Here is a 13,171-nt window from a genome sequence, read left to right on the forward strand (position 1 = left end):
CTCCCCTCCCTCCCACCCCCCATCAACCCTCAGTTTGTTCTCAGTTTTTAACAGTCTCTTATGCTTTGGCTCTCTCCCACTCTAACCTCTTTTTTTTTTTTTTTTTTTCCTTCCCCTTCCCCATGGGTTCCCGTTAAGTCTCTCAGGATCCACATAAGAGTGAAACCATATGGTATCTGTCTTTCTCTGTATGGCTTATTTCACTTAGCATTACACTCTCCAGTTCCATCCACGTTGCTACAAAAGGCCATATTTCATTTTTTCTCATTGCCACGTAGTATTCCATTGTGTATATAGCGCTCTTTTGAGGATTAAATAACATCATGTTTATAAAAGCCCAGGTTGGGGCCTGTTATAACAAATAACACAATTCAGTCTTGAGGCCAGTCTTAACTGAAATGCTCCTTAGACTTTCTCAAAGTTGCCATTTCAGATTCTTCTCTGTTATGCTCTGGGTCCCTGAGGCGCTTAAGCAGCTGATGAGTGGTTCTTACAAACTGGAAAACCTTCTTAGACGTGCAAGAATTTGCTTTGTTGGGTCTCTTCACTCGCCATCCTACTGAAGCAGAATATGTTATTGTTATTGTGATTTTGTTGCCCTGATCGACACCATTTTTCTTTTCCCCAAGACTACCCTCTAGATTTGGAGTACTACAGTTTCCTGGTTCCATTCCTGATTTGCGTTTAGGCTGTTCATCTCAAAATTTTGCCCTGACTTAAGCCCTCCCCTCAGATGCACATGCTTATCTTTTTGTCCTCGCGAGTGGATCTGCCCACAAACTGCTTGTGGGCTTAGCAATCCTCTGCACCTCTTTGACATTTCCCGAACCACAGAGCTTTTCGTCTGATGGCCAGACTTTGTTCTGATGTCATGATGTTACCTTTCCATCCCAGACCATTTCACTGCAAAACAGTCTCACGTAGTGGCATGTCTTATCATGGCAACATTTTTATGTTTTTGGTGAAAATCCATGGCAACCATAATTGCAGTTACGCGTCCCGTATCTCACTAGTCGTCAGTCCCTAAGCATTTTGTGCAGTGTCTGTATGCATCCTCACTCTTGTGGTTAATAAGAATGATTCAGGTGCCAGCGTCTGAAATGGTTAAGTGTGGTGCAGAATTTCGAGAAGTTACTGAGATTATGTTTTCCCCACTTGAGAAACATAGCTAGGGTGAATCTCCTGGGATTAAAGACTCTGACTTACCATGTTGTGACCATCACGTGAAAGTATTAAAGTAATACCTTGCAAGGAACGGGTATGCAAAACCTACTTTTAAAATATATGGCTCTTAATGACATAGTGGAGGAGTTGCTATCTCTGAGTTGTGTGTGCCTGTGTCTATGTCTAATATTACTGATATTTTTCAAAAATCCAAATGGAGAAAAAAATCACTTATTTATGCTTTTTTTCTCCCCAGGCCTATCAGAGAGGAGCAGCTCCTAAAAGCCGAATTCTTCCAGCTGGTGGCAGGGTGTTAACCTCAGAAGATGAATATAATTTGTTATCTGATCGGTTTTTCCCAGACCCTATTGGTGAGTTGCTGAACGTTCTTTCTCAAGACAAAACTCCTAAACTTGTTTTATTTAGCTAGACCAGTGGGTCTCAATGGGGGAAGAGGATTTCACCCTCCAGGGACATTTGGCTGTGTCCAGAGACATTGTTGGTTGGATAGAGGGTAATGACACTGCTAAACATGCTACAATGCCCAAGACAGCCCCTGACAATGACTTACCTGTCATAAAATATTAATAGTTGCTGAGGCTGACAAATTTTGGGCTAGCCACACATTCTCTGTAGACAAATGGAAGATGTCATTTCTCTAATTTGAGTAAACATTTTACCACTTCTGTTATTTTAAATCACATTCAGTAATACACAAGTCAGTACCCGTGTTTCTAGCCCGTGGAAAATGTACCATTCATTTGTCAGGCATCTTAAGGCCTTGGAATATATGCCAGCTTTAACAGCAATACACAGGGTGGCAAAAATAAATAGGTAGGGTCCAGTCTGTGCAATATACAATACCACCATTAAGCAAACAAGTCCAGACCTCTCTGGGAATATTATTTTTACAATTTTAGGATGATAATGCAGTAAAATATCCTAAACTGACAAAGTACTTTAAACAAACGTTGCAGTCACTCATAGGTACTATTTAAAAATAGCATTGCATTAATCAGCGAATATGTAAGTAATAGCTGATTGTTGCCATGGAAAGAGTATTGAACGATAAATTTGGAGGCTGGATTTTTATCTAGTTCTGTGACACTTAATCAAGTGCTTTCCCTAGCTGTTACTGATCCTCTGTGGTTTCCGATTCTCCTACTCTAGGTCCTTGAACTTAAAAATCTAGAAGGATCTTTCCAGCTCTAACATACTATGATTCTCATTTATTCCACTTTTTCCATGTAGAAAAAGTGATGGATAATATGTAGACAAAATAGCACGTTTCATAGAGATTCATGAACCGTGGAGAACAATTCCATCTGGCTTTGTGTAAATCACACCACACAGTAATTACTTGGTTTCTTGAAGAGAGACCTGGTTCTTAAAATGGGTATAATCATATCATTAGAATTTATGGAGAAAATTATAATTATTTTATCAATCATTATTTTGGTGCAGAATGCTTAGCATAGGGTTTTTAATAGCACTATTATAGGATTAGTACATGGACCATAAACCTAGACTAACAAACTATTACTAAGTAATTCAAGCTAAAACAATGCTTTATGTGTACTGTACATATTATTATATTTCCTTTCAACATCTACTTGTATGTCATCTTGGCTCTGGAGCTGCCACTAGAAATGGGAATACCAACCTGATGACTCTTCAGAATCTCTCCAGCAGAACTTTCCAATGAAATCAGTCAGAATAGACAATACATTTATCGGTTTTTTGGTGAAATCATATCAGAAGGAATGAAAAGGAATAAAAAACACAAGGCCTGTGTGACTAACGCTGTTTGGCCCAAGGCTTCAGTTTGCGGTATTTCAGTGACTTTTTTTTTATTGTATGGTGTGGCTCTCTGGGTATTAAAAATAGAATATTCTACAGTAGATCATTTGTGATATCTTTGTAACTCAACTCAGAAAAAATGCAGACTAATGGCCTCTGGAAAATTGTTGTACATTGTTAAATGGGAGACAACTAGAGGCTAAGAGGAGTGAATTTTAAGGGGCTTGCTGAAGCTTTTAAATGCAAAGGGTCAGTGTTGCTTTTGACTTATTTGTATAAAACTGACATCTTGGAAAGAGTGAGGGGAATGGTTTCATAAAACCATGTTAATCGGGAAAGACTCACTGTGTGTTACTAATTCAACTGGAAATAGAATAAAGGCACAATAAAGATGGGAAGCATTAACCCCACTTGGGAAAAGCACTGGAGGTTATGAATGAATATGTCTTCTTTACATGCTATTCTACCAAGATGATGTATCAATAATGCCTTCCTATTTGGCTAAGGTGATTCACTTATTTGACAGTTATTTAGAATCTCATTTGGTGCACAAAACAAAAGGCTCAAATACATAAAGCTTTATTATTTTGCTAAAAATATTTTTGGATATTGCAAGTCCAGGGCTGGTGTGACAGTTCCATAAATGTCAGGGACCCTTTCTAGCTTTTTCTCCCTTTGTCTCTAGGTCATTGCCCTTATTGACATAGTCTGAGGAGGCTGCTGGAGCATCAGGCAGGGGTTTTCTCATTCCAGACAGCAGGAAGGAGAAAAAAGGAGGAGGTGGGGCATTCCCTTTCTTCAAGGACACTTCCAGGAAGTTTTGCTACCTCTCTAGTTTATATCCCATTGACCAGAACATAGTGGCTGGGGCACACCAAGCTGCAATGGAAGCTGGCAACATAGTCTTTGTCTTAAGCAGTCACTTGCTCAACTGAAAGTTAGGGATTTTATAACTAAGAAAGAAGGGGGAAATAGATAATGTGTTACTGTTAGAGGTCTGTGCTACCAAATTTCATCATTCACTCGTTTGTTCGTTCATACATTGATTCATTCTTATATTATGTGCCTGCCAGGTAGTTTTCGAGGTACTGGTGGGCCAAAGATTGTGCTTCTAGTGCATTCTACTTTGTTACCTTCAGCTTTCAGGACGTTGAAATAGAGTCCCCATATATGCCCCAGGAAATCAGTTTTTTATTTATCCAGTCTTGATTTATTAATTTGCCAGTAGCAAGACTCTGTTTTGGAGTGGCTTTGATCCATCGTTGGGTACACCCAGTGCTTTCAGTGGCCTCTTAGACGGTTCTTTTTTCCTCCCCTTCCCTGAGATTGGTGCCCTTTTTATGTAGGCAGTGAGCACAGAGCTAATAAGCTGGGGGTCATTTAACCAAGCGTAATATATAATTGGAATGCATGGAAGGAAATAAAATTTGGGTAGGGATATGAATAGTAGCATGGTTTAACATGAGTTTCTTAGAATTGATTTTGAGGTAAGTGGTAAAAGTCCACTGTTTAAAGCTTTTAAACTTTCCTAGGATAACATAGCACATTTACTCAGCAAACTGTAGTTGAACATCTAGTCAGTTCCATGACTGTGCTAAGGGTTGAGCATGCAAGGATATGTACGATGCAATTTCCATCCTCTGGGAGCTCCAGGGCAGTGGTACTGCTTCTTGGGGAGGAGAACTGTGTGAGAACCAGTGGGGAGCTCATCTCATTCTGTGCCCTCCACCCTGAATGTGAGTGCCAGACATGAAAACAGATTTCTGCAATATTTGGGGAGAATAACATAGGGAGCACACAACTCTGTCTCTAGTAGTACAGTGGTGGGGGGGGGTGCCAACAAAGACACCCCAAGGAGAAACTTTTAAATGGACTTTTGAAGGATGAATGAGGATTTTCTAGGCAAAAAGATTTTCTAGATGGAAATGAAAGAGGAAAAGGTAATAGGAACTGTAGAAGCTACCTGTGATATCATGGAATGGATGACCTCGCCAAAGGAGAGCAGAGACTAGTGAGAGTGGAGGGAAGCCAGGACAGAACAGGGCAAACACCAACACTTCACAGGGGGATGGAGAGAAGGGGCAGAGGAACCAGTAAAGCTGACCAAGAAGAAACAATTTTTTAAAAAGCACAAAGGACACCAGGAGAGAGGTGATGCTACAGGTCAAAGGGAGAGAAGAGAATCTTTTCCAAAGAAGGGGTAGTTAGCAGCAGCAACAGATGTTTCAGATTAGGTTAAAAAGTCTTAGGTAATGGGGGCACCTGGGTGGCTTAATCAGTTAAGCATTGACTCTTGATTCTGGCTCAGGTCATGATCCTACAGTTGTGAGATCTGTTCCTTTCTTACATAAAATGGGAACCCATCTGCACTCAGCGTAGAGCCTGCTTAAGATTCTCTCCCTCCCTCTCCCTCTGCCCTTACCCTGCTCACATGTGCACACACACACACTCACTCTCTCTCTCTCTAAAAAAAAAAAAAAAAAAGTTTAGAGGGGAGGGAGCCAAAACATAAGAGACTCTTAAAAACTGAGAACAAACTGAGGGTTGATGGGGGGTGGGAGGAAGGGGAGGGTAGGTGATGGGTATTGAGGAGGGCACCTGTTGGGATGAACACTGGGTGTTGTATGGAAACCAATTTGACAATAAATTTCATATTAAAAAAAATAAAAAAAATTTTAATGAAAAAAAAAAGTCTTAGGTAATATAAAAAAAGAAAGGCTTAGGTAATGAAGAAGAAGCCCCAGGTTGGCCATTAGGATGACATCAGTGAGCTCGGCACTGGGGTTTCAGGACTGGTGGGGCAGGAACCAGACCGAGGTGAGAACCGGGTTGCTGCTCAAAGAAACAAGTGTTGGTTTGGCAGCGGTAGGGAGGAGCGGGGACGGGAGTGTGAGCATCTGCACAGGTGGACAGGTGAGCCTGAGGAAGGCCAGTGGGGATGCGCAGACTCTGTGGAGCATTGCTATGAGGAAGTTGAGAAAGAGGATGTCTGGTGGCCCTGGCTGTCTTTGTCAAGTAGCAGGTGAGGCCACCTGCTGGAGCGAGACAGGTAGAGCTGGTGGATGGAGTGAGAGGGGCCTGAACTGCCATTTTCCACCATCCTGTGAAGACATCTGCTTCATGGTTCTGTTCCACGGCCTGCCCCAAAGAGTTTCCCTCACAGGCTGACATAAGTATTTTAAAGTTTATTTAATTTGAGAGAGAGAGAAAGAGAGAGCGCACAAGACGAGGAGGGGCAGATTGAGAGGGACAGAGAATCCCAAGCAGGCTTCGTGCTGCCAGCTGCGGAGCCCGATGCGGGGCTCAAACTCAAACCATGAGGTCATGACCTGAGCCGAAACCAAGAGTCAGACCAAGACTGAGCCATCCAGGTGCCTCCTGAAGTAAGTATTTTAAATAAAAGATAACACGTTTTAAAATGTCTTTGTGTTTTCAATGTTTCTTTAGCATCCAGTGAGAAGGAGAACGCTCAGCCCTTTGTGGTTGTGCCTAAGGAATTCCCGGTGTACCTGTGGCAGCCATTCCTCAGACACGGCTACTTCTGCTTCCACGAGGCTGCCGAGCAGAAGAAGTTCAGTGCTCTCCTGAGTGACTGCATCAGACATCTCAATCACGGTATGACATGGCTGTCCTCACATCCGCAGCTGGGCTGCTTTTTCTCAGGGGGCCTACTCTAGAATGATTCCTAGAAAGAGCCGCCATTGTGCTGGCCCCTGAAAGGAGGGGAAGTCAAGTGAAAGCAGGAGTTTGGAGCCCAGGAGCACCTCCACTTTGCTGGTTCTTGAGTCAGGTCTGGGAAGCCTCCATGAAACAGAATGCAGGGCACGTTTGAGCCGTACTTATCCATATAATTTTGTGCACAATCCATCCTCTTCCTTTTTCTTGATGTTTCTTGCTGAAATGACAGCAAGGATGTGCCAGCTGTCCCTGGCAAATTTAGTCCTTATGACATTTCTTGTTTTTTCTCTCCTTTGTATCTGAATAACTTGCTCAAAACTTTATGGTACACAAAATCACTTGGAGAACTTATTGACCACGGATTTTTGGGCCCCACCCTCAGATATTCTAATTCACTGGATCTATAGTAGAGCCCCGATTTTACTTTTCTAACAAACTGCCGAGCGACGCTGATGCTGCTGGTCGTGGGCCACACCTGGAGTAATGTTGGCTTCACTTTGCTCTAGGTATGGATTTAATCAGTATCACGTCTATAATGGGAAAAAGACTTTTCATTGCGCTATGGGATGTTTTTGATGAATTGATGTGAATGCGGGGTTTTCTGGACTCCATGAAGTCTTCATTTACAGATAATTTATCTTTTTGTTCTTTGGCCGCTGGAAAGGTAGTTAGTCACGTATCATCGAGGATGTACCCTGTGTCAGCCTCCATAGGTATTAAGAACAGAGTCATGAACCGTGCAGAGTTTCTCTCTCTGGGTCTATATTCAAACACAGAAGAAGGACCACAGGAGCACAAATTCACAAGATAACTTGATAATGTGCTGCAGAATAATGGGGTGTTACTACACAGTGCAGAATGGAGTTCAGAACTTGAGGCTTGTCAGAGGAGGTCTTTTTGAGCGGGTGACTTTTGAATTGAGTCACCTTATCCATCAGTGCCTTTATTTCCTAATAAGGCTAATGTCATTGTATATTTTCTTTAGAGTTCTGAGGTTTCCCTGAGAATGTCAGTCCTCAAGAGCAAAAGTCACTAGCGATGTTTGTTGGTCTGTTCTTGATTCTAGCTCGTGTATTGGTAGGAAGCTATGGGAAAAAATAATGTCACTCTATTTTGCTATAGCAACTCTGAGTAACAATGGTCACAATATTGGCTCATAACTGGTTAGGGACTTTATAAAAACGATACCCTTATTAATATCTTGCCTTGTGGTTTTGATGTTTTAGAGACAAATAATTGCCTAGCAATGCCCATTCCATCTAGCTCATTTTTCAACACACTCACACCTCTGTGTGCAGGGCCTTGGTCTAGTATGAACATGCCGTTGGCACTAACCATGCGAACCGTGCAGTTTCACGCAGCAGAGAATGTTCTCTGCCTCGCCAGATGGGACTTGCTTCATTCCCCCTTCCATGTACATAATAGGAAATTCCCTGGGGAATTTTTGGATGTGATGTAGCCTGCATTCAGATTCCATTTATGGAAGATTTCAGTCAATTCAAAACCTAACTTTGCTCTCCAGTGTTATCAAAGGCACTAAGATAACAAGGTCTAGTCACTTGCTCTCATTTTATGTCACAGTCCTCTGTCCATAAACAACTTTCCCTCACTGAGGCTCTATGCAGACTTGCTGTGATGTGGCAGAAATTCCTGTAGCTGCAGGCAGGACCAGAGACCATCAGAACATTGTAGGGAACAGTCTTTGACTGCCATGGGCCAGTGAGCTCCCGGGTCTTTCCCTCCTCACTTGTCTTTCTGTGTTTTTGACCGCACAATGTACCACCCATCTTTACTGACTCACTTTTGTTGTTTCCATCTCTACCTGTTATTCACTGTGTGATCTTGAGTAAACCCGTAAGAGGTTCACGAACAGTGAACCATTCTTTTTTTCCATAATTACCAGAAGAGTCCAGAAATAGATGTGAAATTAGGGCCATGATGGGCGCCTGAAACCCTAAGGGGACGGCGTGATTTCCACTCTCAGGCAAATAGAGTAGGGCTGTCAGCCTGCTGTCTCTGCTCCATTGGCTGTCAGGCCACAACATGCCGCTGTTGAGAACTAGGTCTGAGATATTCAGGCAGCTGGTGCTGGGCCATCATTGATTTTGTCCACTCACAAGTCTTCAGGGATCTTTTTTTCATTTCCTTTCCTTTTTTAAAAAAGTTTATTTATTTTGAGGGGGCGGGTGGCAGAGACAGGGAGAGAGAGAGAATCCCAAGCAGGCACTGTTAGCATGGAGCCCGACATGGGGCTCAAACTCACAAACCGTGAGATCATGACCTGAGCTGAAATCAAGAGTTGGACACTCAACCGATTGAGCCACCCAGGTGCCCCTCTTTTTTCTTTTTCATTTTTATTGAAATGTAAGTTGACATAACATGGTATTAGTCCAATACCATTAGTCCATTATGATATATGTATGTATATATATCATATAATGATCACCAGGATAAGTTTAGTTAATACCCATCACCTCACGGAATTACAGTTTTTTTTCTCATGATGAGAACATTCAAGATCTACTCTCTTAGTGACTTTCAAATATATACTACAGTATTGTTAACTATAGTCACTACACTGTACATTACATCCCAGAATTTATTTATTTTATAACTTGAAGTTTATACCTTTGATTGATCACCATCACCCCTTTCCCTGCCTCCTACCTCCTGTCTCTGGCAGCCACCAATCTAATGCCTGTTCCTATGACTTGGTTTTGTTTTGTTTTGTTTTGTTTTTAGATTCCAAATGTAAGTGAGATCATATAGTATTTGTCTTTCTCTGTCTAACATATTTCACTAAGCATAATACCCTCAGGGAATCTTTGAAGGAAGATCATTTCATTGCCTTTGTGGTAAGTTCCACCAAAGATGTCTGCCACTGGGGGTTCCTAGGATACCTCCCTTGGTGCTCAAATACCACCACAACCCAGCCCACTTGCCCCAGGAATTCTGGGTTCAAACTGGTCCAGGTATCCTTGTCCATTCATTCTGAATCCGGAACCACTTCTCCTACTACTCCTTATGGGGTGGGTGTGTTTCCTATTTAATCTCAACAAAGGGCCTGATTTGTCTTGACAGATTCAGTCTCGACACCTGGTTCTTGGACAATAAAGCTATGTCTTAGAGTAGGTTGGGGCAGGCAGAGAGCTCTCTGCTCCTTCTTCCTTCAAGAGAGGGAGCTGCTTCTAGGCTCCTCAAATATTATTTACACTCCCAAGGTACATAAAGGTAGGTGTGTGTGTGTGTGTGTGTGTGTGTGTGTGTGTGTGTTGTTTTGTTTTGTTTTGTTTTGTTTTGTTTTGTTTTTGGCACCTCTTCATTGAGCAGGCATAAAAACATTCCACAAGATTATTCTTTAGCAGAACATCCCACTCCAACACACTGGCCTAAATATCAAGCCCATTGCATATTATGTGCCCAGAGCAACTTCTGTCCTCTGTCCTTTTGGAATCACACTGCAATCCCTTGTCCCCAGTGAGGGAAGGTCAGGGTACTAAATGTCCACTTCCATAAAATGAGACTTACATAAAGCCAAGGTATTCTAACACAGCCCTGTCCTATTCTTTAGAACTTTAGTTTGAAAAATCTGGTCATTGTAGTTATAGGGTTAGAGTTAAAAACTCTTTTAACAAATACAGAGTTGTACATACGCAACATGGAATAATGATCATTATCAATGCAAGCCTGTCTTTTCAGCTCAGGATAATGATTCCTTGGCATAGGAATTTGCAGGAAGGAGAAAAGGTGTTTCTGGCGGGGGGAATAGTATGCGTGGAGGGTCAGGAAGAGAGTCAGAGCATGGATCATTAGAGAAAGTGAAAGAATTTTGTGTGTCTGGTGCTTAGAGAGGAGAGAGGATCCAAGTGGGGATGGGAAGATGGGCAGGATCCAGGCTATAAAGGGCTTTGCAATAGATATTAAGGGATTTGCACTTTATTCTAACAGCTAAAGGAAACTTTTAAAGGGTTTCAAGCAGATAAGTGACTCAGTAATATATTCATTTTAGAAAGGTCACACTGGCTGCTGTGTGGGCAGAGGATGGGAGAGTAGCAGGCTGGGATGCCAGGAGACCACTTAGGAAGCTTTGGCCGGCAACGGATGGGGGTAGCCTGCGCCAGAGAGCTGATAATGGAGATAGTGAGAGGTGGCTGGATAAGAGAGATATCCAGGAATCAAAATGGACAGAACTTGAGGTTAGATGGTGTAGAGAGTGAGGCAGTGGGAGGAGTCCCAGCTGCTGCCATTCTGTGAGACGGCAGCCTTGCCTAAGGAGCAGGTTCCAAGGGAAGGAGGTAATGTAGTCAGTGTTGTAGATGCTGAGTTGGAAAAGTCCATGAACATGCAGGTGAGGAAATCTCATAGACAGACACGTGGACAGGGCTGGAGACGAGGACAATCTGGGGAAATCAGCAATCTTTGTGCCATCATCGAAGCTGTGGCTGGCTTTGTAGGAAGGTTGTGGTTTGCCAGCCCCTCAAAGGGAGACCGGCTTTTTTTTCTATGTATCCCCATTGCCAGCAATTGTCCAAGGGTCTGGTGTCCGGTAAAGGCTCTGTAAATATCTCAATCCTTCATCCTTTGGTAGTTACAAATACGCTCATGTGTGAAAAAGCATGGAGCATGTATGTTGGTGCAGCTTAAAGATGTTTGTATGTAAAATCTGTAAACATTAAGTGAAATGGGTTGGTGCTTTTATTCACTCACTACGTGGATCTGTGATTTTACTATTGAGCCTGTAGGCAGCAAGCTCATCAGGAATATAAAACCTTTGTGAAATTCAGTGGCTCAGTTAGGCTGTCTGACTCACCCTCTTCATACAGATACATACTTAATTGCCAGTGTCTGTTCTATATTTTATTTCAAGTTCACTGCTACCAACCTGCTTTGGGACTCATATATAAAAAACATTCCCAGAGGCTTATGGTTGATCTTATTTTTTCCAATTACTGCCACTTCCTTCTATAGGTAACAGTCAGATAAATCACCTGTAAGCACAATTTTTGATTAAAATCCTTCAGTGGGCACGGCCATTGTCACAAAGATGAAACATTTCATTCCAAGGCGGCTGGCTGGGCCTGATTTACTGTATTCACGGGCACAAGCCACCACTCTCCCAATCTTGCTGCCTTACTCCTCCCGCCTTCTTTGAATCAGAGTGTTACTTGGATACCTTTGGCTTTGCATATACCTCAAATACCTATGCCTCCTTTCTCCCTATTCCTTGCTCCTTTGAGAACCAGCTTCAGTCTGACCCCTGCCATGAAGACCCCAAGGTTAACTTCTCTAGCACCTCTTATCTGCCCCCCTGATTGGAAACTGTCTATAGTTTGCCTCACATTGTTCATTTTCACATCTCCTTGTCCTATTTCTCTTCCTCTATTTCAAGTCCCTCAAGGGAAATCGTGTGTCACCCTTGTATCCCCATGCAGTGCTCAGGCAAGTATCTTGTGTTTCATAAAATGGCTCAAGGACATGAATGAATTAATAACTTACTGCTAAAATAAAGCTGACTTCAGAATTGAAGTGTGATTTTAGAGACGATAATTGTAAATGTGGCTTGGCCTATTTCAAAACCACACTGGCATGAGTGACTGAAGGAATTTGTCAACACAAAGCCTAAAGGGTTTGAGGAACAAAAGAGTCTGATGTTAGAAGGCCACCATCACTGGATGAATGGTGATTCTGGAAAGGAGGGGGACCGCTGGCAAAGTTTTCTTCGACGGTACTGTGCTAGCTTGAAGGACAGCCAGGATTGCCACTCACCAGACACTGTTGTCTTCATCATCTTGAATACTAAGAAAGAGGGGAGAGTGAACTATCTGGGAAGCAGGAGGGCACATGGGTTGAAAAGTTAGTATAAAAGAAGAGCCCAGAGAATTTGGGGAAGAAGAGTAGAATCATGTAATGATGCCCTGCAAACCTCTGTTTCAAATTAGACTGTTCAATCACTTATGACAATTGTGACATCCCAGGGTGCCTGTAATGGAGTGAGTCAGGCTGAATGTGAAGCTGTCACGGTGATTAAACTTTGGAATTGGTTGCTGTCAGGATTGACTGCTTTGAGCTCTTATCCCAGAAATCCCACGTCAAATCAAACGCCTCTATTAGATTTGGTTTTGACACTTGCACATTTTCAGTGTTCAGTAAATGTTGCTGAATTAAACTGAATTTTAAAACAGAAAAGGATCTTATGATTCAAGTAAATAGAGCAAACCCTTTCTGGTGTGTTTATTTGAACATGATGTTTCATGCTCTCCAGTACTCACCAGTGGATCTCGGATCTGTTTTCACTAATGTCTCCTTGGAGCAGTGTCTCCTCAGCCTATTATCACCTGTGAAACAAGTTCATTACTTGAGGGACTAAGTGTCTGATGTGGGCATCAACCAGTTTTGACTGAAACTGTACAATGCATTTTATGTTGTTATATATGAAAACATACTTAAGAATTTGTGGCACATACTTATATTTACAGACACACCTATCTCTGTGTCAGAAAATTCTAACTATGCGTGGGATCTTCTGGAC

At 42.3% G+C, this 13,171-nt stretch overlaps 1 protein-coding gene across 1 annotated transcript in view; it reads left to right on the forward strand.

The window, feature by feature from the left end:
• The window catches only part of NIBAN1 (niban apoptosis regulator 1), a 152,870-nt gene that overhangs the window by 70,773 nt on the left and 68,926 nt on the right, over positions 1-13,171 (forward strand). The window contains exons 4-5 of the mRNA XM_030302408.1: positions 1,421-1,535; positions 6,412-6,579. Of these exons, the coding sequence (XP_030158268.1) occupies positions 1,421-1,535; positions 6,412-6,579 (283 nt within the window). The remainder of the gene's footprint in view (positions 1-1,420; positions 1,536-6,411; positions 6,580-13,171) is intronic.

Source organism: Lynx canadensis, chromosome F1 (genome assembly GCF_007474595.2).
Source record: "Lynx canadensis isolate LIC74 chromosome F1, mLynCan4.pri.v2, whole genome shotgun sequence".
Classification (NCBI taxonomy): Eukaryota; Metazoa; Chordata; class Mammalia; order Carnivora; family Felidae; genus Lynx; species Lynx canadensis.